Source organism: Mixophyes fleayi, chromosome 2 (assembly GCF_038048845.1).
Source record: "Mixophyes fleayi isolate aMixFle1 chromosome 2, aMixFle1.hap1, whole genome shotgun sequence".
In the NCBI taxonomy this organism is placed as follows: Eukaryota; Metazoa; Chordata; class Amphibia; order Anura; family Limnodynastidae; genus Mixophyes; species Mixophyes fleayi.
The window spans coordinates 37,316,251-37,342,026 of NC_134403.1; the positions used below are offsets into that span (position 1 = coordinate 37,316,251).

At 37.6% G+C, this 25,776-nt stretch overlaps 1 protein-coding gene across 2 annotated transcripts; it reads right to left on the bottom strand.

The window, feature by feature from the left end:
- Positions 1-1,742: 1,742 nt before the first annotated feature.
- Positions 1,743-25,422, bottom strand: MSANTD4 (Myb/SANT DNA binding domain containing 4 with coiled-coils). 2 transcript variants are annotated; one of them, XM_075198812.1, is made up of 4 exons: positions 25,030-25,420; positions 14,313-14,912; positions 11,848-11,949; positions 1,743-6,902 (listed from the first exon to the last, which is right to left on the bottom strand). In XM_075198812.1, exons 2-4 carry the CDS (start codon positions 14,790-14,792, stop codon positions 6,330-6,332), a joined length of 1,155 nt encoding a protein of 384 aa, XP_075054913.1. In that variant the 5' UTR covers positions 14,793-14,912; positions 25,030-25,420; the 3' UTR covers positions 1,743-6,329. The 2 variants fall into 2 exon arrangements, with proteins under 2 accessions (XP_075054913.1, XP_075054914.1); XM_075198813.1 differs by lacking the exon at positions 11,848-11,949 and having other exon boundaries at positions 25,030-25,422.
- Positions 25,423-25,776: the final 354 nt, after the last annotated feature.

A 25,776-nucleotide genomic window follows, 5' to 3' on the forward strand; every position in this document is an offset into this window, starting at 1 on the left:
AGAATGTGCTTACCGGGGCACTCTATAGGTTAGGTTGATAAAATATGCCAAATGCCTTTATTGATATACATTAAAATAATATTCAATTTGTATAGGGTCAGTTTAAAAAATATTAGCGAAATATACAAAGAAATATGACATTAAATTGGAACCAGTGTAAACAACTTATTAAGTATCTGATTAAGTATCAGGAAATCACGTTACAGGGTGTTCCGTTAATTAGAGCTACATCTAATTGGTCACCCTGGGATCTAATTTAATATGCTCTTTCCCCTATCCTCCAGTGAAATTAGGAATATACTAGTGTGCTCTGCATTCTAATGGATATATAAGGGCTTATTTAATAGGAGTTTGGGCGGTGTCCTTTTTAGCGTCTGTCTAACTGCTATCTTAACAGTTGTTTACACTGGTTCCATTTAATGTCATATTTTTTTATATTTCGCTAATATTTTTTTAAACTGACCATATAAAAATGTAATATTCTTTTAATGTATATCAATAAAGCCATTTGGCATATTTTATCAACCTAACCTATAGAGTAATCACATTCTCTCTTTTTTCTGAATTACCTAAATGTTTTTCATACGTGGGTGCACCTCTCCGGTGAATCTGTTAATATAATTTCTGATAAGACGATATGATTAAGAAATTAATTAACACTCAGATCACAAGGAGTTATTAGGTTCTCCTGGTGCAATATTGACACACATATTGTAGGGCAAAGAAGGTGGCAACTCTTCCTTCTGTTCCAGCGGCAATTGTATAGTAAGAAATGGGATTCCAAGAGAGGGTGACCGCTGTCTTAGGAAGAAAATCCATTATAAGAGACATTTTTATCTATAATATGCTCTAATGATATGTGGAGTGACAAAAATTTAGAAAACTAAAGACATTGCTTTTGCTTACTGACATTACTTTTTATTTCTATGCACCAAGGTCTAAGGATATTCAGTATTTGTTGTTTGGTGTCAGCAAATTGATCCAACAGGTCCCTGTTAGCTCTTGTCCTGGTCCATTCAATTTCGTGTGTGTTAGAAGACTGTGCAACAGTACATACAAAATGCTGGATGCTCAAACTCTTGATTTGAATTTTCCAACTGTTTCTTGGAAAATTCACAAATTCACAGTGGACATTATGGGTTCAGTCAGGGGCGGATCTAGACTTTATGTTTAGGGGGGGCGATTTTGCATAATCACGCCCCTCCTTTGCTCTGATTGGCTGGTCTGCGTTAACCCCGCCTTCCGCCCGAGATTGGCCCCACCCCCTCCCGTTGTGGTCGCCGGCTGGGACCACTCTGATTGGCTGGCCCACATTTAGCCCCGCCCCCCACTCGCGCTTAGCCCCGCCCCTTCCATTTTAATCGGCGGCTGGGACCTAGCTTTGTGCTGCTAGGGGGGGGCGAATGCCCCGATCGCCCCCCCCCCCTGGATCCACCACTGGGTTCAGTACACTCCTAGGTTTCACTGCAACCTTTAATGGTTACCTCTACCTCCATCTAAGAGTTACTCCTATATTTTGCCGTCAAAACAGCCTCAGCTCCGGCACAACCAGGGGAGTAGTGACCGGGATGGCATGCATATTTGGAAGGAGAGATTTAATAAACTGCATAAATATTGTATGTCTGTGAGCACAAATGTGGAAATTCCACAGGCATTCTGTTTCTAGCTATTGTATGCAATAAGTTCTCCTCAATGTATAGCACTGCGCAAAATGTCTTCATTGAAATTCACTGACAATACTGTTCAGGCATGTGTTATTTTTATTCTTTATTTCTAAACAGAAAAGGCGCACATCATTACAGAACATTCCATGGTTCTAACTATTGTACTGCATATTATTCTACAGATGAGGATACATTCACAGCTTAGAAAGGTATAATAACTCTACAAATTCACAACTTGTAAGGTTTAGTGTTCATATATATATATATATATATATATATATATATATATATATATATTTAATCACATGGAATACTGAACCCTTATCAGCTTATTGGTTATTACTGAATGAAAAACACATATTATGGTAGCATGTTTTGGCTAACATGATTATCTATTTAGCAACAAACAAAGCACATTGTTTTATAAGGTTTAGCCAGTTAAGATATTCACTGTTAAATCACTGTTTAATCTATCTAGCTTTCCAAACAGTCTTATATTAATAATAAAATACTCTAAAACAAAATAAAAACCTAAACTAAAGTAATTAAAATTGAGGCCAACTGCTCAGTGAAGTTGCACACCAATAATTTATGTACATGTACCTGTAATTGTACAACATTTCTATAAGAAACCCTAGTACCAGATGAACATGTTCCCACATACAAAAGGATTTATTTAGAAATGGACTCCAATGTGCATAAAAGTGCTGTAACCCACAGCAAACCATCATATGTATCTTCCAATTTACTGGCTGCTATCACTTACAGCACATTTGTGTATACCGGACTATTGCTAAATAAACCCCACAACGTGTAAGTGCTATCATTACTCCTAATCCCATCTGGAATATATACTGCAACTCTGCTATTCTGACATTGTAAGGCATTGTTTTTATCAATGCTGTTTTCATTTCAATTTTCTTTTAGTAAAACAACACTCATCCCCCCAACTAGTATTCTAGGGTCTTCCATGTCCAGAAACCCTTCAGTTCCAGCGTAGTCACTCCCCCTTGGCTGGTTGATGGTCAGTTCTCTGGGGATAAACACCATGAAGAACGATGAATGAATACAGAAAGCACTGCAAGTGGACAATAGCCAGCCAATCAGCATTCTCTATACATTTGCTTATCTCGCTGGATTCATTCAAGTGGACTAGGTTGACGATTCCCTGGAGAACTGACCATTAACCAGCCAAGGTGGGGGTGAGTAAGCAAGTACTCTAAGGGTCCTGGGACAAGAGAAACCCGCTGTTATACTATTTGGGATTAGGGGGTTCTTAACAAAAAAGGAAACATTTTTAGTGAATTTTTGATTGAACAAATATAGATGTTGCATTCGCTCTATCAGTTCGATAATACTTAACATTGTACAGCGTGGTGTGTCTACAGTACATTTAGTGCATTAAAAAACAAAACAGTGGAAGAAAGTCACTTGAAAAATGTGGCTGCCTAAATGGATTATTATTATTTTAATTATCTTATTATACATTATATATTTGCAATTGTCTCTCATCAAGAAAAACTTGCACAGTTTATTCCAGTAAGACCATTTTAGATTTGTCTTTTGCCCCCATTTAGCTAGAGGTATTGTTTTATATACTCCCTGTAAAGGAACATTAAGCATTAAACAAAACAAAATGTAAATATTTTATTTTGCACTTTTCTGCTTTCTCTGGTGTTGCCTGATTTTGCCAGTATCGCCCCCCTCCAGGACACGGAGTCATATTGTCTTCTTAAACTATCCCCACTCTTGGTGCTTTTAACTTGTGGAGTAAAAATGCACATGCTCAGCCCTACTGTAAAGGGGAGCATGCAATGGGCTTAACATTATTTTGATTACCAAAGAAACTACCAGTCACTGAAAGGTAAGTGTAATATATATATTATTTTTGTTTTCCAAGAAAGCAGTAGTAATAATTATACCTAAAATGTATGAAAATGTAAAGGTGTAATACCCCAGCATTTAGTTCTCTGTGGAGTTCACTAAGACAGAATAAACATTTATGGTTCTACTTTAATTTTGGTGAAAACGAAATTTGCAGGTTCCCCCAAACGCTGCAGAGAACATAACATATTATTTAACCCCTTCAATACTAGTAGCTTTTGCACCTCTATAACCAAGTCTATTTTCATTTCAGTCTCACCATACATGGGTTTGCTTTGATAACATATTGAAACAGACAGCTTTTTATTTTATGTTCATTAGCTAAGGAAACCAGTACAAAAATATACCTTTACATCACTTTTACCCTGGTCACTTTTACATTTTCAGAGCAATCCTAGAAATGTATGTAAATGCTTATGGTCGGATACGTGGTTCAGCAACCTGGGACAAGAGTTGTCAACTTGGAAGAAATCCCTGTTGATGTCACAAGGTGATGTCACTGTGATATCCTGTTACAGTGGGGAAGCACCGAAGGTACAACTTAATTTTAAGTTTTAGGTAAAATTGTACTGTAATGATGCAAAATGTTTCAGAGACTTCTTGCGGTAACTGACAATGCAAACGTAGGTAGCCAAGTATGCTAACAATCAGCGGCCAATCTGAAGAATCTACAGTGGCTATAAAAAGTCTACACATCTTTACTGAAATCGCAGTTTTTTTGTGACGAAATCAAGATAACTCAGGTCAGACCTTTTTCCTTTTTTATTGTGACCTTGCAACCAACAAAATGCTAGTGAAAAACAAATATAAATTTTTTTTAGGAAAAAGAAAATAAATACAAAAACAAATACAATAAAAATATCCAGGTTGTAGAAGTGTGCACATCCTTTCATTATGGGGATTTAGCTGTGTTCAGAGATAATCAATCACTTAAATCATGTTCAATGAAAGGTATTGTGATTTACACCAAATAAAGCTCAGCTATTCCTGTAGGATTTCCTTGCAGTTTACTTGGTTACACCCTACTGGCACAGCCATGGTACGCAAGGACGTTTCAAAACATCTATAAGATCGAATTCTTGAAACGTACCAATAAGGAGAGGGGCATTAAATAGTTTCAAAGACATTACATGTACCATGGAAGACTGATGAATAAGTGGAGAAATTATGGCCAACAGGGACATTGCCAAGATCAGGACATTCCTCTAAAGCTGATTACAGGACAAGGAAGGCTACCGAGAAGTCTACGGCAACATTAAAGGTGCTGCAGGAACTTCTGGCAAGAACTGGTCACTCCCTGCAGGTGACAACGATCTTCCACATTCTGCACATGTCAATCACCACAAACCATGTGGGAAATGTCTTATGGTCTGATGAAACCAAGGATGAACTTTCCGGCCTTAATTCTAAAAGATAAAATATTGCCCACAGAACACCACACCCATTGTGAAGCATTGTAGTAAAAGCATCCTGCTTTGGGGCTGATTCTCTTCAGCTGGGACAGGGGCTCTAGTCAGGGTGGAGGACATAGTAAATAGCTCTGAACATCACATATTTTGGCACACAACCTGCTGGCCTCTGTCATAAAGATGAAAAGTAATTTTACCTTTCAACATAACTATACAAAGCACATGTCCAATTCTACCAAGGTATGGCTTCATCAAAAGAAGATCAAAGCCTTGAATGCCCAGTTAGAACCCAGACTTCAAATCCTGAAATTCGTGGAATGACCTTGAAAAGGGCTGTGCACAGAAGATCGCTTCGCACTTTGATGGACCTTGAACCTTTTTTGCATGAAGAGTGGGATAGAATTGCAAAGTTGATTTACTCAGAAAAACTCACTACTAATAAAAGCAAACGGTGGTTCCACAAAATAATAGTTTAGTGTGTGCACACCGGAGAATTGTAGGGTTTGTCATTTCCGTTCTGTTTCCTAAAAATTGCTTTTCCCTTGTAATTTGTTGGTTGCAAATTCACACTAAAGTTGGACAAAGGTCCCAAACACCTGCAATTTCAGGGTGTGTAGATTTTATATCCACTATAACACAGCTTGAATTTCAGTGAGGGAATACTGTTAGATATTATGGTGGAAACAGAACCATTTAGTCGAGGTTCAGTTCATATTCAATATGTTCTCAAAAAGCACCAAAGAACAAGCAAATCTATTTTCAAAGTTTTAATTAACATAAAAAATATGTAATAGTGATATAAAAATATTGTACAGAAAAATAATACATTTTGTTCAGTGATGCTGTTTGATGACTGAGTTTAATGTTCTCACAAACATATTTTTTTCTTTTCAAGCACCAATGTATCTCTCACCTTTTAACCCAAGATAATGTTTTATTTTTTGCTCGTGACTTTTGCCAGTCACGTTCCATCTAAATAGTAATGGATAGCACTTTAACAAGTAAAAACATCACATTGAAGTTAGAAAAAAATGGCAAATAGATGCAAGGCCAGATAGAACATATTACAACATGTACTAGGTTCCTCAAAACTAGGTTCTAAATCTTGGTTTTGCTAGCACTAAAATACTAGTGTTAGATGTCTAACTGTGCACATAGCCTCACACACTGTTATTATGCAGGCACATCAAAGTGTATAGGATCACCGTTTGGCTGCACGCTGACCTGCCTGCCAAGAACAGCAGAGGAACATACCTACATAAGGCCCGGTCGGTCTACAGAAGAGAGATCAAAGTCTACGGACTAAGCAACAAAGACAATGCTAGACCAAAGTCACTATAAAACTAATGTAACTGTATCGTGTGTTTGACTTCTATTGTAAGTGTCCTTCTCTTTGAATTCTTAGACGTTCTTTTTCGACTTGCAGACGTTCCTTCTCTATGTGAAGCTTCTCGGACTCAAATTTTAAGAGCTGGAGCCTTTCCTTTTCTAACTGCAGATGTTCTCTTTCCAGTTTTAACTTTTCAGCTTCTATGTCCAAGGGCTGCAAAACAGTCTTTTCTGCTGGTGCAAAATCGTTTTCCATGTTGGCCTTCTCCGCGTGCATGACTTGCAACCTCAACTTTTCTCTTTCAATTTGCAAACGCTCTTTTTCAAGCTGCAATCTCTCGTGCTCCATGTCCAGGTGCCGCAAGCGCTCTCTTTCAATCTGCAGTCTCTCTTTCTCTACCTGAAGCCTCTCGGCTTCGATGTTTAAACGCTGTCTTTCCATCTCCAGTTTCTGCTTCTCTAGTGTTACTAGCAGGTGAGAATCCTTGTACGGGATTCTGGCTAAAGAACTTAGGGTTCCAAACTCCTCAATTCGGGGAAATTCCTCAGGTAGGTCGTTATCTTCTCTAGAGTCAGGTAGGACAGTTGACAACATTTCATCTTCTTCCATTTCAAACTAAAAACACAACAACAACAAAACCATAAAATTATTTAACTTTAACAGCAATCAACACCTGCGGATATATGTAAAATAGTTTGCAGGTTAGCCATCATCCAAGGTATGTTAATTAAATAGACCATTTTAAGTAACAGACCGTAAAGATAACATTAATAAGTGTATGTTTGGTTTTCTAAAATAATTTGCCAGGTTTAAGTAGTCTAAATTAGAGGACCATTAAACTCTACAAAAAAAATGTAATTCAAAACAATTAATTAAGTTTTGGATGTTGTTATATGAGATATGTTAAATAAATAATAGTCTTGAATCCGTGCTCCCCCAATCTGGCTGGTTCAGAGACAACTCTCAAGGACTGAGCGGGAGACCCTCTCCCTTGCTGGGGATGGGCTTTTCTTTTTTAACTCTTAGCGGTAAGTCATCCTAATGGGAAGCTCACAGGAGCATTAAGAATGCAGCTAACAGTTTATAAAAAGTCTGCTCCTTTCTCCTGCTCACACCATTATAGACTTGAACTCACCAGATTGGAGGATTGTGGGTAAAATACATTGTCTCATTCAACATATCTCAACTAAGTTTTCTACTTTTGGGTGTAACTAAACTTTAAATGCAACTTAACAAAGACAAAGGGCCTGATTCATTAAGGATCTTAACTTAAGAAACTTCTTATTTCAGTCTCCTGGACAAAAAAAACCATGTTACAATGCAAGGAGTGCAAATTAGTATTCTGTTTTGCACATAAGTTAAATACTGACTGTTTTTTCATGTAGCACACAAATACTTGATAGCTTATTTGTACACTGAAATATAAAGTTGATATTTGTGTGCTAAATGAGAAAACAGTCAGTATTTAACTTATGTGCAAAACAGAATACTAATTTGCATCCCTTGCATTGTAACATGGTTTTGTCCAGGAGACTGAAATAAGAAGTTTCTTAAGTTAAGCTCCTTAATGAATCAGGCCCAAAATAACTACTAGTGTAACAGATATGTATGTAGGAATTTCTGGACCTTACCAGAATATATACGAGCTAAAGTTGTGATCACGTGAGGAGACTATTTTTCCAGTATAGGGCAGACTTACAATCAAATAAAAGTCATTACAGGGATTCCCTGATTCTCCTATGACATCTAACAAAGAAGAGTAGAGGAGCAATAACATTCACAGCCGCATAGCAAATGTTAATACAATGCCATGGATTTTAGAGCCTGCCGTGGTATGGGAATATTTACATATCTTATTAACACAGATGTCTTGTAATATAATTTCAGGTTGTACTTTTGGTTTGTGATTACATATATATATATTTTAATTATGTGACATGAAATAAAAATATATGTATGAAGACAAAGAGTGGATTAGCATGGTACGCATGAACATAGGTTGTATTATGCTGCAGTGTAGTGATGCGGTGAGAAGAGGAAGGGGGTAAGCTAGGCTGGCCAATTTCATCTTGTGTCCTCAGAGCCCCAGAGTGCATGAAAGAGGGTCCAAGAGGAGGCACCTTCTACAAAACTGGAATTATCCTTTTATTTCCCCATAATACTACTAATACTAAGAATGTTCACCTTAAAAGAATATGCATAAATATATGATCAACCTAAGTGACACCTCAGTTATTTAAAGCTTATTTATATAAAATAATATATTTATATTAATTTTTGCCCCAAAAGAAGCATTAGGGCTTATTTTTAGGGGATGTCTTATTATTCTCTGGGGACTGCAGGTACACATATAGACTACTGATGATGGTCCCCTCCGTTCTCACATAGAGAGTGCTGATCACTGATCTCCATGCTCCCCCCCTTCCTCATAGAACCCCCCCCCCTGTTCCCCCTGTTACCACAGGTAGGGCTCCTCCTCCACTGTGTTAAGCTGTGTAATTAGACCTGCAGGACCTTTGGTGACATCATAGTCACATGACAAAGGTCCTTGAACAGGCAATGTGGTTTTTCTGTAGTTTTTCTGCATTTTGCGCAAAACCACGGCAATCACGAGGCCCCTCTATTCTCCTGCATGACACAGTTGAAAATGCCCCCCCTGCTATGCAGGCTTGCCCACGCCCCCGAGGCTGACGAACTAGGGCTTATTTGCTTATTTTTGGGGTAGGGCTTATATTACTAGCCCTATGAAATATCATGCTAGGGCTTATTTTCAGGGTAGGTCTTATTTTCGGGGAATATATATATATCCTATTTTTGGACCATCGGACTCTCTGGTACATAAGACAAACCACACCTCTTATAATCCACAAATATAAAATTAAACCCCACCCCTTTACGCCTTTCTATCGCTTAACCGCTTGCCAACGTCAGTATTCTGCACACACAATACCACCCTGGCCCTACCCTTCCCTGAAAACTTTGTATTCATTATTTGACATGGTGTCATTTAAGCAGCTTCCTATAAGAGACTCTTCATATGGTAGTATTGCTGTAAATGACGAGTCCTACAGGGGCGCACTTGTACATATGTGGCTCATTCTATCATTTTTCGGTAAGTGGATTTAGCCTTTTCATCCAAAGGACAATTTTACTTCTAAATAAAATTCAAAGTGTGGTGTTTCCATAAATTGTTATCGATTACAATAAATTACTATTGTGATATGAGTTAACAGTTTATTGCAATAGATAAAAATTTATGGTACCATCGCACTTTAGATCTGTAAACCACTGTATGTAACATCCTTATAAATCAACTATTACAATTACCACAAAGTAATAATTCTCATTTGTTACCTTGGCAGATGCTGAAAGTGACGACTGAAACATCACAGCTGTTCCTCATTGACTTTATATAGTTTGTTTCATTTGCTTTTTACTGTGTAGAATGACTTCCTGCTGATGTCTTTCAATAACCTTTTAGTGCAAAACTGCTCCTACCTAGTAGGTCAGGAATAAGAAATATTTCTTAAAGACAAAAGGCCTATGCTATTTTCAGTATTTTGCATATTTTGAAAGATTTGTCTCTCAGGAATATATTTAAAGGGACTTTATATGTAGAATTTTCCCTTTGTATTTGTCTAATTTGATGAATGTATAAAAGTGTTCTTGTTGTAGGATACCTAGATTATATTGCCTGCAAGGCTCATGATTCAGTACAGTTCTATTACTTGCTTTTGTTTCTCCCCAATCTCTTTATCTCCTAACATGAAACAATGATTTAGGCATAATTGAGCACATAACATTTTTGATATTAGTATCCTTTTAAATTTTGGCCTGTTTAATGCCACTCAGGGACTTAGTCATCATGGTCTTAGTACATGACAAGACTAGACAGATGGCTGAGCCAAGTAGCAACAACTAATTTGTTTAATATCTACAAATTGTTCTTAAAGGACTCTGACCCAATATTTGTTTTCTCTCTTTCTTTATTTTCCTGTATTTATCTGCTGCCAAATTAAGGGATGCATTTGAAAACATTGTCTAGTTTCTTTGATGGTGCTAGTAAGTCTGCTTACAAAGCTCAGCACCATTCAGTAGTCTTGCCATTGGTTGACCTCTGTTCCCCATACTCCACTAACGCTACACAAGTGATGATAACATATGTATAAAATCCTATAAATAAGATCTATAAAAATGGTGAGTTCTGGTGTCATTGCTAATAATCCATGAGTTCTGGTGGCTTAATTTCAGTGATCATTAGGAAAACTTGTGTATTATAAAGAATAATGTACAACTTACTGTAAACTATTACCAATGTTAGAAGCTACCTCGTAGATCTGTGAGCTTATATGATAATGAAACTCAATGGTGACTCATAATATCCTTATCATTTACAGTAGGGGGTACATTTTTCCATAGATTTCCTCTCAGCGCCCACCTGTCAATCTTATTGAGGTGGAAATCTTCTCACAATACACTTATTTAGGGGTGTGGACTTGTAGCAAGGATTATGCGTAATATCATTGAGATTCAATATGACATTTTTGTGGGAGGGATCGTGGCCAGGTCCATATATTGTGGAAGACACAATAAGGTTAATTTACTCATAGCATGCGCAGAACATAAACATTTCCTTCCTATAGACAGAATTAAGCAAATATTATTCTTAAGTTATAGTCCCTATATATCTATGAGAGTTACTGCCCTGTTGTATGCCACTGTAGTGCTGTCATTATGGCTGTTTTATAGGACATTGTCCCCAAAGTGCCACTTCTGTGGTCTCCAAACGTCTGCATGACCTGCTCTGCCCTCCCCTAATTAAATAAATTTCACCACAAGTAACTAGGGGCTAGATTTACTAAGCTGCGGGTTTGCAAAAGTGGGGATGTTGCCTATAGCAACCAATCAGATTCTAGCTTTCATTTATTTAGTACCTTCTACAAAATGAAAGCTAGAATCTGATTGGTTGCTATAGGCAACATCCCCACTTTTTCAAACCCGCAGCTTAGTAAATCTAGCCCTAGGACTTGTGATCAGTCAACTCCCAAGTATTCTACTGCAGGCATACGATTTCGAAAGATGTTGCCCTTTTACTTGTCCATTGCAGACGGTCTGAAGAGTATCTTCACTTCCATAACACACTAATAATAATTCCTATACTCCTAACGACAGAACATTTTCAATGTACTATTTGAACTCTCATTTTTCATAAAAGAAAGTATAATAGAGCTAAATCATTGTCTGGATGCTCTTCAGCATCCAGATGTAATTATGGAAGAAAATCTGCATAAACAAAAGGATGTGTATTGCCAGGGTATTACAAGCTAGTGGATCAGGGATGGTTATCTGTGACTAAAGAGCTGACACAAGGTTGATCCAGGGGCCACTAAATATTCTGGCTGTAGTACAATGTTGGCTCCTAATTGACTTTTCCTTAATGCTGCAGATTTGCATATAAGATGTTTCACAGTACAATACAGGTAAACACTTTGGTCTGTGCTGGTCTTTTGTGATGGTGTGGTAGATCACATTGATCTCTCTAACATTAAGGGTCACATACCTTCTCTTCACTAGGCGTCTGATTATACACAATTCTATTTTGACGGGAGTTGAACTGGATTCCCAAGCAAGGATGTGACATTCTCTTTTTCCAGCTAGGACCCTGTAATGTCAGAAGAGGTCAATGTAGCTTTCTTGTCTGATAGACGGTTTACATATGTAAGTGTAATGGACTGTATTTTGGACAAGTAGTTTAGGGCTAGCTTTATAGTTACCTTAAAAAACTTGCCCTGTTTGTTAGATCACCATACCTGGTGAAGCATCAATAGAAAGATGATAGTAGGTATCTGAAGTGTTCCACATACAGTACGTAAAAAAGCTGTGACCTGCGCCTCGCCTCCTCTCCAATTACCATCTCTTACTCACTCGACTCCAAGACTTCTCCTGTGCTGCTGGTCTCATATGGAACGCACTACCCTGCCTGATCAGACTCTCCCCAACCTACAATCTTTCAAGCGCTCTCTCAAAACTCTCCTCTCCATTATAGGCTATCCTGCCCAACCTGATACTACTCCCTCTACACACTACCAGCTACAATCCGGCCCCTCTAGTTCCTTTCTCTCTGCATTACCATCTCTCTCTAAACCGTAAGCTCTCATGGGCAGTGCCCTCTCAACCCTCTGTCTCATATCAGCACCTTTTCCATCCACCTTGTATGCCCTTGTTCTCTTACTATGTATGATATGTTTTTTGTATGTTTTGTTATACCAGTTGTACGACGCTGCTGCATTTAGTGGCAATTTTAAAAAAAAAATAACGCTGATGATGAATGGTACAGAAACTCATCAACTTCGTTCCCCACAAAATGCTCATTAGTTCATGTAAATAACAAAAGTAAAGAAAACAAATGAATTTAATTTGTGCAACACTATACAGTCATTCTCTTAAGCGGATGTAGTATATATTCAGGACTTTGTTACATTAGAATACTGTAGTTCCATTGTATGGAAAGTGCAAATATACTTAAGATCCTTGTTCACACCAATCACTTTTCTTCTGAGAACACGGAGACTGGAATGAACCACGTATAAGGGTTGCCAATTTTGGCCAATCTCCCACCCATGTAGCAAATGCAGAGAAGGGGGCTCTGTGATGGTCCACCTTTACCTGAAGCCAGGAGCCATAATGTACTGTAAGCTCATAGTAGAGTGCTACATGTGGACCGGTGACGTCAAGTGTGTGTGTGGGAGCTGGGGGAATATCCAAACCCGTACAATTTCGTTAATTCTGTGATTTTGAGATGTCAGATCTTAAATGCACCTTCAAAACTCCTTCAAATGGGTCAAAAAAAATAAAAATTGTGTTTTAATTTCAGTATTGAAAAATAAGATTTATTTTCATTGCATTTTTTCTACTACTGTTCATTTAAACATATGGCCACAAGTTATTCTATACACCGAACTTTATTTTTTTTAAATGTGAGAGTGGAGGCAGCTACTGGGTTGCTTTGTAAAAATAAAATTAAACATCATCTTTATTTATTTATTTATTCATTTCATCATTAGTCTACCTGCAAAGAAGGGCCATACACAAAAGTATTCTTTTTTTTTCTAAAATACTGTTATCAAAGAGAGAGAGAAAAGGGTAAATGACATGTGATATGTCTAAACACCTCACAATTAAAACTTTATAATGAGACTTTAACTGACTTATATTTTGTCATTTTATGTGACCCATCACATTTTTCAATCCAATGTTCTTAATAAATTCATTTTAGGCATGCATGTGCCACCTACACCCATGTTTTGGGTTAACCCAATTTAACACATTCCTTTACTAGCAAATTGTGGGGCATACAGCAAAGACAGCCATTTTGGGGACTGAACCAAGACTAAAGAACAAAATGGCTGCCTCCCTTGTATGATGGCAACAGGTGCACATTAAGAGCTCATGCTACCTCAGAATTGGTCATCTTCTACAAAACAGAAACTAGAATATCACCAGCTCAATTTTTGATTATATAGTCAATATTGCGATGATGTACTATATAGAACTACAGAAAGTAAAGGCTTTTTACACCACACCTTATTATACAACAGTACAAGCTTCCAAGCATCGGCACTTCCATAAACACATTTAAAACCCCTCTAGACCATCAAACTGCTCTGCCATGCGTAATAACCAGATTTATTTTACAACCAGTTTGAGAACTATCCTCATGTCCCTCTAACATGACCTCCTTCTTAGGACTTGTTAATGCATATTTTTGGTCAATATGTGCTTTGGCAGAAAATGAAACAGAGACAGATGCAATTACGGATAAAAATATGGAAAAATAAATTCTGATTGATAACCAGGGGGTTTGTTCAGACAGGCGTGAGTGAAACGCTCCATAGTTGAAAAGGATGGATGTCTGTGTGAGCCAGTACTATGTTATAACACTTATTTCAAAGTAGAAAATGATTGATAATTAGCTTTTCTGACAACTCTTAGAACTAAAAGTCATACAGAAAAAAATATTCTTACTTCAAAACTCTGAGGTTCTTCGTCCTCTTCAACTTTGATTTCGTTCATTGAGTCGTTTGCATCTCGGATATCTGTCCCATTTTTCCAATCCAAACTGGAGTCATTGGTTAACACACTTGGTTTTTCATCCGTGTCATCAATGATAGAGTCTAGATCAGACAGTGGTAGGTGCATTCCAGAACTCCCTAGTTTGACATCTGAATTCAGACTTTTCCTTTTAATGAGAGACCTCCAGTCAAGGTATCTTCTTTTAACTTCAGTTCCTGTCCTTTGTTCCCCTTCGCCCAGGGCATTCACACACTCGGCTATTTCTTCCCAGGCCTTGCGTTTCATCTCATTAATTGTGGTGTTGAGCTGCTTTGAAAAAATGACATCCCTTCTCTTTTTTATTTCTGTTAGCAAGGTCTGTGTTTCCTGGACACTGAAATTACTTTTCCTCTTTCTTTTTAATTGCTTGATCATTGAAGGCTGCAAGGTCATTTTTTTGGCATCAGCAGATATGCCAAGATGAGTCCGAGCCGGAAAGATCTGTGGCAACTGCTTCTTCCTGCTGAATTTTGCCAGTTTTACTGATTAAGTGTTTACTTTTCCTAGAGAATTCTGGAGACAGAAAAAGAAACATTTTGTTAAATATAAGATAATGATAAGAACTGAAACCTTATGTAGAAGAATGTAACTTTATTAGCATACGATTTAGGTGCATCCCTCATTTACATACAGTGGGCCTCATTTGAGCAGCCCGAGATGGTCAGGGCACAGTGCAAAATCCTCTTTGGTAGTGCTGTGCTATTTATGTTTTACAAGTGTTCCTAGAGCTCTGGCAAAGTGCATGGTTTTGGGCACATTACAGCCGCACTGAGTTGGGTAGATTGAGAGTATTCAGTACAGAGTAGGTGCAAAAACTAGAGCCGTTCAAAAATAAGATTTCTTTTTGTGGAATGAGACTATTGAAATTAGTTAAAGGGCTGGAAAGGGAGCACTATTAGGGCCATTCCTTGCCGTTCGGAGGGGCGCACAGCAATATCCACTTGGAAAAAGACATGAATTTTGCACCAGGTAAAAGCTGGTAGACTTTGTGTCACTTCCTAAACTTTTAATGTAGACAGTTTTGCACCTCCATGTAGCAATCTGGAGGACAAACACATCTTGGGGGACACTACGAGCAAGGAAATAATAAGCCTCACACACACAAAATTGACACATAACAAAAAACAGCCCTGATGTCCCCTATTAATGTGAGCTATAGATGAGGCTAAGTCCAGCAGTAATGTAGGAGAAAAATTCAAAAGTGTTATTTAATGAAAGAGGTGACATTAAATTAGTAGGAGTTTGGACCTTAATGTGACATTTACACTTTTGCACAGTGCACCTCTGGAGATTTTGGTGCCTGTCCGCACCCCTGGATGCACTTCAATTTTACTGGGGCATCACCCAACTAATACAAAGCCAAAGAGGTTTTTTACAGTGCATATCACCATTTCACTGGTTTCCACTGCCACTTTAAAATGCCAGTGCAGTTTTAACCAGCCACCATTGTGCCGCACTCGTATGTGGTTGGAAACTGGTTAAAGACACACAGAACAAAGTTGTGGAAGGACACACAATGGTGGAACGGTATATTAATTAAAAAGTCTTCCAGGCAGTCCCAAAAATCTGTTTATGTCAATGTTTGTGGAACCTTCATCATCATCATCATTAATTTATATAGCGCCACTAATTCCACAGCGCTGTACAGAGAACTCACTCACATCAGTCCCTGCCCAATTGGGGCTTTCAGTCTAAATTCCCTAACACACACACAGAGACATAAACACAGACTAGGGTCAATTGTTAGCAGCCAATTAACCTACCAGTAAGTTTTTGGAGTGTGGGAGGAAACCCACGCAAACATGAGGTGAACATACAAACTCCTTACAGATAAGGCCATTGTCGGGAATTGAACTCAAACCTTTACTCAAAATTGTGACTAGCTGCCCAAATCGCTCACTTAATTGTTATAGGAGCTGTAATGAACCGTGCTTAAATACACTTGGTGAGACTGAACTTGAGAGCTTAGTTAGACTTATATCCTTGTTTCCCTTACCTGCTTAATTGCCCCCTTAAGAGGACTGCCCCCTCCTCCTAGAACTCATATTCTATCTGCTGTGCACTTGCCTTCTAGTCTGTCCTGCTTATAGCTCCCATAATGTTGAAAAGACAAACTGATATCAATGTGACATGAAGCTTGTTCCTGCTATAACAGCCAGCGCCAATTGACATTCTGAGTATTACAAAAGAATAAAAGAAAGCTTCTTAATCAAATTTAAAACAGCAAAATATGCAAATATGAGGAGACACAATTCACTGCAAGTCCACATACAACAGGATCCCTCTGCACTCATATGCCAACCAGAAAAAAAAAGGGGTTCATGCGCCAGCTAGGTGGACAGAAGATGGCGTGACACCTCAGGTCTGCAACTAAGCCAGTTGCAGACCTCCCATGTAAGCCCCCATATACAGCAGTACATAAAGAGAAAAGTTGCTCAATCAATTCAATATTCTAATTATATTATAATAAATAATAAAAATATTGTCATGCTAGATGAAAAAATATTAAATTGAAAATAGTAAATGACAAACAATAAAATCTAAAAGAGAAGAGTTCGCAATTTTGGTTTCCTCCCTTTCTAATCCTTTTATTTTTTGTTGCTATTCCACCTTTCTTTACACTGATCGGTGATGTATTATGGAATGATCAGTCGATTGCTCTACTTTTGCTTGGTTGATATCTATCTCCACATCACGAGGTGTGCCAGGGGAGGTATCACAATACTACACTATAACTGTTTTTTTGCATTATATTTCTATATGTATGATGAGATCCAGAGGGATATCCTGACAAGACGCAAGGACTCACTACTAGACAAGGCTATTGACAAGTCTACATCTGTATGCATATTACCTCAATATAGGTTCTGTAATTCCTATATATTATTACACTATGAGGCGCCTTGCTTTTTAATGTTTTAGACATTTTTCCAGACTGGTACTTTGCAATATTGTTAAGACTTTTTTTGTATAGTGTCAGCATACTCTGCAGTGTGTTACAACTGTTTTATTTAATGTACTCATCATTGATATTACATGTGGTCTATACGTGAAGGTATGAGTTTGATAATACACCTCTGATGAAACCATCGATTAGGACGGAAAAACGTGTCAGTCGACATCACTTGCGGATTCACAATCAGCTGTCTGATCATCATCAGCTGTCCAGTGTGAGGAAACTACAAACCTACTCTTCGGATTGAATGGCCATTCCAACGGGCGGCAGGATACAAGAGTCTCCACTAAGATAAGTCATACACTATACTATGGAATCATAGACATTGGATGCGTATTGGTGTCCTAATTAATACATTTGTGGAGATCTTTAAACTCAGGAATGAGACGCTGCTCTGGGAACAATATGTACTGATACCGCCTAGTTGTTATGGATGCGTACTAGTTATCTAGACCTTACTGAAGGTTCATGTTGGCACGTTTCCAACAGGACAATCTGAGACTATTGCCTCGCAAATATCAATATTATATTATCTACACTTCGAGGATCAGCTGGAGTATTTTATTTATTTTATTTTTGAATACTTTGGTATGCTAGCACTAGATCTATTACATGCACATTCAATCCGGATTGATTAAGGTTTGGAAGACATTGGTATAAACATTTATATTTTATATTTATTTTGACAGCAGTAATCTCTTTGAATGGGTTTTATATCTGTTTGTAATATGAATTGAATAAATAATGTGATATTTTTTATCAGCGCTTCCTCATTGTTTTCAGTTTTATTTAATGTACTCATCATTGATATTACCTGTGGTCTATATGGGAAGGTATGTTTTGATAATACAAAGATTTGTATCAGGGTTGATAGAGGTAAACAAGTGATTTATAGAAAACAGAGGAATGGACTAAAATGTGGAATCTTAAATTCAATACATAGGGGGGAATTAAATTGGGCGCATTACTGTAAAAAGTAACGCGCCCTGCGCACTATTACCGATATTACGTTAATATGGTCATTTCAACGCCGACTCAGGGAGCCGCGAGCAGAAATCTGTGTTAAAAGTACCGTATTAACGGTAATAAGTTTAACTGGTATTCCAGGGGGAATTGATTTTCCCCCATAAAATGCAAAATAATGCACGTGGGGCACAAAACCCCAAAAACAGAATACAGAATGAAAGGTGATGTAATGTCAACAACAACAGAAGAAAGGGGCCTTGGTGTTATACTTTCAGATGATATGAAGGCATTGTAGATAAGCAGTGAGAAAAGCCAGTGCAATACTTAATTGTATATGGAGATATATTAGTCGCAGGAATAGAGGGGTTATATTACCACTTTACAGGTCCCTGGTTAAACATAACCTTGAATACTGTGTACAGATCTGTAGGATATGGGCCTGATGCTGAACTGAATATAAACCTGTTTGAGTAGTGTAAAATCCACCTATATGTACAAATTCAGCTGAGGCAGACCAGCACGGAGATGTATACACAAATGTCAGGAGCCACATCTTCTGCAACTGCTAGATGAAAACACTCAATGATGATGATGTTGATGGTCACCAGCACTGATTAGCTGCTTCTGATTGGTTAATTGCTAATTCACCTTTGAAGCTGATAGGTGATTGTGCATACATTATTGGACTTTGTGGGCATACTTTAAAAAAAAAAATTTTTTTGCTCCTTCCAACACACACATACGAGAAGGAGTATTGTATCTGCTCAATTTTTTCAAGCCTAATAGCAAATGTGTTTTTCGCTATATCAGAAACAAAGTCAACAAACTTTTCTTGTGCTTATTACCAGGTTGTATAATGTATATGCGGCAGATGCAAAGCTGGATGCATCTTGAGATGCCTAAAACTCAGAATATGGGCGCAAATACGCTGATATTATGGGAGGCTTTTTTTAGCGTAAATTACACCCCATAGCATTCCTCCTACTTAGCACCAGGCCCCATATCTCCAAAAAGACAGCAATAAAAATAGAATTCAGAAAAGGCCTACTAAAGTGGTCTACTGTGCATCAGAAAATACTTAAACTTGTACAGCTTAGAGGAGAGAAGGGACAGAGACGATAAGATAGAAACATTTAAATATATCAGAAAAGTATTAATAGAGTTCCGAAAGGCAGCATTTATAAACGTAACAGGACCATGGAATAGTCAATACCAGCAGTTATGGAAAGCAAAATAATTTAAAAATGCATAAGACAAACATATTATTATTGTTTGTCTAAATAGCACTAATCATATTACGCAGCGCTGTACAGAGGGTATGTAGTCATTCACATTATACTGTCAAGACTTAGAAAATATTAAAAAAACACCGAAAAAAACAAAACACCTAATTATTTTTTTTTTACACAGAAAATATACAAAATATGGGAGTGATTTGGAAGTTATTTTCTGTTGACAATTTCTATGTTTCTATGTTTAGAGAAGCCCTGTTTTCTTTGACAAACTTAACAATTTTCCACCCTCCAAGAACAAGCCTGATCAATATATGGGTCAGAGGATATTAGCAAAGAGGAGCATGATGACTCATGGGGTAAGTGCCATGGCTGGCCGGGTCTTTATCATATTCCACCTTCTCCATGCAACTTCCTCCCTTTTAAATTTCCCATGGCCAAAACCAAAGCTCTCCAACAGGAATTAGCCAGTGATGGTGGTGAAACTGTCTAAAGACAGGAAGCCATCTCTGCATAGGAAACAAGAACCCCCATAAACACCGGTTTAGCTCAAATATCTTCAGTTCTAAGTTCCTGCAAAGTATATAACATCTACAAGTGTGCGGAGAAGCAGAGTTTCAAGGGTATTTCCACTTTGAAAATTAATTAATGCCATTGTGTTGGATTTTTCCTATGGAGAGCGCTGAGCACCGCTGACGATGATTTGCAGAGGTCCCGGCTATGTCACTGCTAAATACAACAAATGGAGGAGGTACCCAAAAAGTTACGTTATTGATAAGGGAAATTATTTAATATGAGTAATCTCAAAGGCGAGGAAGCCTTTTTATCAAAGAGGTAATTAATACAAACTTAGGGGGGAATTCAAATGATCGCATGTTTTCTTTTTTTGGCGCCGGGTTAAAAAATCTTTTTTACCAACGCAGGCTTAAACTCGCGACCGTTTTTAGCCAACGCCGCATAATAAATCGTGCAATTCAATTTAAAACAGGTAAGGCAACCCCAGCGCGTTAATCATTGGTGCTTGTGAATTTTTAGGGGAGTGAAGGGGATGGTTTAATTTTGTCATCTACAATAAAAAAAAAAGCATTGCCATACATTTCTTTTGCATTATACAACCTTCTATTTTATAATATCTACATAACAGTACTTTTTTAATATATATTTTTTTTTACTTTTTTTTACTATAGAATCATCTATACCATGACAAAACACATTAGTTCTTACATAATAGTACATACATACATGAATAAATATATCAATTAGTGATTATTGTGTTCATTTTATGATTTTTTTAACATGCTTTTTGTAAAAAAAAAAACACCCTTTCCATGTTATGCATTACTGGGAAACATCATTTTTCTTTTTTTTGTACATTATTACATGATTTCAATAGTTTTCTTCTGTTTTTATTTTTTTGAGAGGCGAGATAAAACTGGAGATTTGACAGTTTACCACGCCGCGTTAAAAAAAGAATTGAATAGCTTTTAATGGTTCTCCCTTCCTCCCTCCCTATTCTTTCAATAGATGAACCGTTTCAAAAAGGTGCGTTTAAAAAATATTGTGTAAAATTAACCGGCTCCAAAATTAGTGAAAACTGCATTAAAATGACGATGTTAAAAAAAAAAACGCGGTCAACTGAATTCCCCCCTTAATCTCAAAAAGATAAAGCTACTTGAGATTGACAAGATTCTCAAAACAATTTGTCATCTCTTGCTCTGGAGAAGAATTTTAGCAATAATATTGTATTTGTATCCCTGTCCATTTTGTAACATCTCTTAATTTTGTAACATGAAGAAGTATGAGGACAAGCGGTTTTTACCAGTTCAACGGAAGTGTAAGAGAATTAAGAGAATTCAGTTGTAGTGGTTTGTCTCTCATTATCTGCAACAATCATTTGCATTTCCCCATAAACTTAATAAACTTTGTGTTATTTCTTATCAGATTTTATCCTGTTTATTCTTCCCACATTGCCTTGTTTTACTTTCTCAGACTTACATTTTGCCTCATCCTCTCCTTTTTTACTTTGCACTTCCTTATTAAATATACTACAGGCAAAATAAAATGCAGCTTTGTGGACAAAGGAAGCTGTCACTGGGAAACTTCCTCAGTATACTGTTGATCGTCTGAATCCCAATATGCCAGAAACCTATGCCCTCCGAAGATGTCCACTGATTGCTCTGTAATAGCTATAACGTGCCATTGGATTTGTCCTGCTGTCACAATGCAATGTGCTATAGAAATCACTGAAACTGAGGACTCCTGTCATTCTGGCTGTGTTTAAGATTTCATAATTAAAATAAATTACAGAAGCCTGCAAATGCTGATAATGACAACTTCACACAACATCCTTATTTATTTTATATACTCCTTCCTACTTATATCAGTGATAACTGGTCCCTGAGTTACCTACTTAAGTATTGCCCAGAATTTTACCATCCCGCGCTTATCTATTCCTTTACTAACAGCATATAACAGGGCAGCACGGTGGCCTCGTGGTTAGCACTTCTGCCTTACAGCACTGGGGTCATGAGTTCAATTCCCAACCATGGCCTTATCTGTGAGGAGTTTATATGTTCTCCCCGTGTTTGCGTGGGTTTCCTCCGGGTGCTCTGGTTTCCTCCCACACTCCAAAAACATACTGGTAGGTTAATTGGCTGCTAACAAAATTGACCCTAGTGTGTGTGTTAGGGAATTTAGACTGTAAGCCCCAATGGGGCAGGGACTGATGTGAGTGAGTTCTCTGTACAGCGCTGCAGAATTAGTGGCGCTATATAAATAAATGGTGATGATGATCTAATTTCCTTCCCTCCTAGAATTATCTCTATCCCAGATTCTCCCCCCCCCCCTTTCCAACTGGTTGCCCAGTTGTCCTGACACTTTACCACTGCAATAAGCCTGGGTCCTTTTAAAATATGTATGTCTCTTGTTTTATAGCATCTACTTTAATCTCCTAGCTAGAATATAATGCCTTTACTTTAAAGGAATGCTAAACCATGTATCTTATTGTAGATGATATAACTTTTAATGACTTCTAGCTTAACCCAAAAATATTTTTATTTTTCCTGCCTATTGCAGGCGTGATAATGAACTCTTCCATCTACTGTCTATTTGAATGCATGTAATGTATTTTGTAATTACATGTCCAGCTTGTTAATGAGCTTGATAAATGGTATACGTTTGGAATAATAAAGAATATTATTGATAGACTTTAATCTCCTGTTGTTTAATATCTGCTGTTTCTCTTATTAGCTCTGATCCCGCTCTTTGAAGACATTTCCCCGTATCCTATGGAACTTCTACTTGATTCTAAATATATCTTTCAGTGAATCGCCTACTTTCCCCCCTGAAGTTATGTCATATATGATTACTTAGCCTTTAAGCCTCAAATCCACTGCTGTGTTATAAATGCTTTTAAATGCACTTTTAACATTTGTAAAATACATTTAAATAGGTCTGAAACTAGAAATCATTGTTTCTAGGGTTACCATACATTGTCATTTTTACTAGTGTAGCCTTCTCTTGCAGTAGCGTATTTTGGAACAATACTTGATCCATTTTTTCCTGCATTTAAAGCCACGATTAAAACCTGCAATGATCTCTAAAACATAAGCAAAAAATGAATATCAAAGGCATTTAATATAAATTTTTAGTAGCGTTTTTTGGAGCATTAAAACACGCAAGTTAAACTCCAGCGGGTATGTGGCCTTAGAAGCTCATTTGGCAGAGTTTGCTGAACCACTTTTTTCAGGGTTTCAGGGTTTTTTTATTGGTTTGTAATTTGTTTGCACTGTAGTCTCCCAATATTGTGCAGGGCTGCAGAATATTAAGTATTTTATAAGTACATAATAATAATAATAATAATAATAATAATAATAATAATAATAAATTTAAGTTCTCAACATTTGCAATACTTGGTTTGTTACCAAAACATTCCATAATTCAATTTCCATTGTAAGTTTTGATGGTCTGATCCAATCAAGAGTAGATTTGGTCAGTTATGATGAACACTACATTGTACAGTGACTGATGAATTTGGTTTAAGTATCAAAATCAGTCTTGCCATTTTGCTTATGATTGACGGCTCTAAGATACTTACAGTAGATAGTGATTTGTGAAGTAATACATTCATTTTAGCTGCACTGTCTACAACAGAAGTATTGCATTGCTTAAATGTAAATTCTAATAATAAAGGTTATTCCACTTTTTGCCATATTCATTCAAAATATGACAGAACCCACAAGATGTAATAGACATATTTTCTTTTGCTACTGCCTTGCAGTTAGCACATACTAGTTATAGCAATCGAGCAGCCTCATTCTTGAGGAAATTAAATCATACATAAACAGCAGTGTCTGGACAGAAGACTTCAAACTCTTTATTAGGCTATTTCTAAAGGTTTCTCCACATTACTTCCATCCCTGCACTTGCAACATCTATATTTAGTTATTTTTTTGTTCCTACCTAGTCAAGTATATTCTCGATTTCACAAAACAACAAATTTCAAACTGGTGTGAAAAGATGAAATCACTAGTTCTTTAGTTTACAATCTACAGTACAAGACTGGACATCACAAAAGTCCTTATTCAAGGGGTTCGCTAGTAAAAAATCTGCACTGTGCTCATTTACCCTAGAAATGCACATTCTGCATGAACAATATCCAGGTTGTGTAAACCAATAGTTAAACTGTGCTCTATAATGTATAATCCTTGAAGCCCCAAAGTTACACAGAAAATAAAATCTACTTATAATTATTGAAATTTCAAACCAGGGTTATCCAAAACTGCAAATTTACTTAAATGATAATTGTTTCAATACAATGCCAATATCCTATAAACAAAAATGTTAAATATTGCTAATGCATCAAGACAAATATTTGCAGACACAAAAGGCTTGGAAAATAATACAAAGCACCATAATTGTCATGATGAAAATGCAACATATGCAAGAAGACCTGGGCAGCCTGAATAACAAGAGCTGTGTGTAAATGCAAAAGATGCAACCACTGCAGTCATATGTAATTTACTAAGTGCAGAAAACCCCCTGTGTACAGAACCTGGGCAAAAAAAAAATAAAAATTGCAATATAGATGTGAAGTCTTGTTTGCAAACAGGACTTTGCATGTAAAAGTCTAGTGGTGCTATCTTGGTTTACTTTACTATAAGATGGTGTAGTAAATAAAGTAAGACAAGTATTAAGCTGTATATTTGCAGGCATTGTGTTGTATGGTTGTGCATGGTGTCTGGCACTGCAGCCCCAGCAGTGTAATGACTGTCCCTGCTGCCAGCTTTCCCTACACACTGTTGTATCACCGACATGATCCACTTTACAAAGCAGAGCTCTGCATAGCAGGCAAGATGGCGGAGTGGAGCAAAGGGAACAGCGAAAATAAATAAAAAAAATATAAAATAGGCCAAGATGTGAGCTGTGCACAGCAGGACGCAGGTTGGGGGACGTGCGACATTAAAGTTGCGCTTACCTGCAGAGACTGCGCTGCCCCCTGAGACGCAGTGCGCTGAGTAGAATGAGTCCCTCAGGCACCGACTGAGCAAGGGATGCCCAACCCCAGATAATAATGGCAGTAACAAGAGGGGGAAGGGGGGGGTACTGCTAGGCACCGGAGCTGGCGGACACACAGGGAGGAGGGGGAATCCGGGGCTGCGCCACACAGACACTGAGAAGAGGGGAGGGAGACGGGCTGCAATGGCACAACATGAGGAGGAGGAGGAAGAAGGACAAACCTCTCACAAGGAGAGACTACTACAAGGAGGGAGAGGATGAGGGAACCATGGTATGTGCAGTGTATAGAGCAGACACAAAGAGGCGGCTGTGTACACAAAGGACAAGGTGAATACTAATGGCTCACACAGGCTGCAACTGTATCAACTGGGGCTCTTTTGTGCAGCTACATACAGGATACTCTGTTGTCTGTGAAAACAAATCTGCAGCCAACACAGCTGTTGTCCTGTGTGTAAGTTCTGGCAAACAGCTGTTACCCTAGAACACTGTGCAACGTGCAAAATAAACACATGATTGTGTGAGATGATTTCAGTGTGAATTTTGGTTAGTTGTCATTGACAATATTAGGTGTAATAGTTATTACAAATGTGAAAATTTAATGCACCACTGGAAGAGAATTAATACAGTTAAAGTTGTTGGTGGCTTGCAAAAATGTGACAGAATATTAAAGGGGGAACTGCAATGCTTGATTTCATTTATGTACCTT

Excerpts from the sequence above, each read along its gene's own strand:
- MSANTD4 (XM_075198812.1), bottom strand. The coding sequence starts at position 14,792 with ATGACCTTGCAGCCTTCAATGATCAAGCAATTAAAAAGAAAGAGGAAA. Across the intron at positions 11,950-14,312 it reads AAGAACCTCAGAGTTTTGAA|GGTCCTAGCTGGAAAAAGAG; the intron begins GTAAGAATATTT and ends CTGACATTACAG. Across the intron at positions 6,903-11,847 it reads AGACGCCTAGTGAAGAGAAG|TTTGAAATGGAAGAAGATGA; the intron begins GTATGTGACCCT and ends TTGTGTTTTTAG.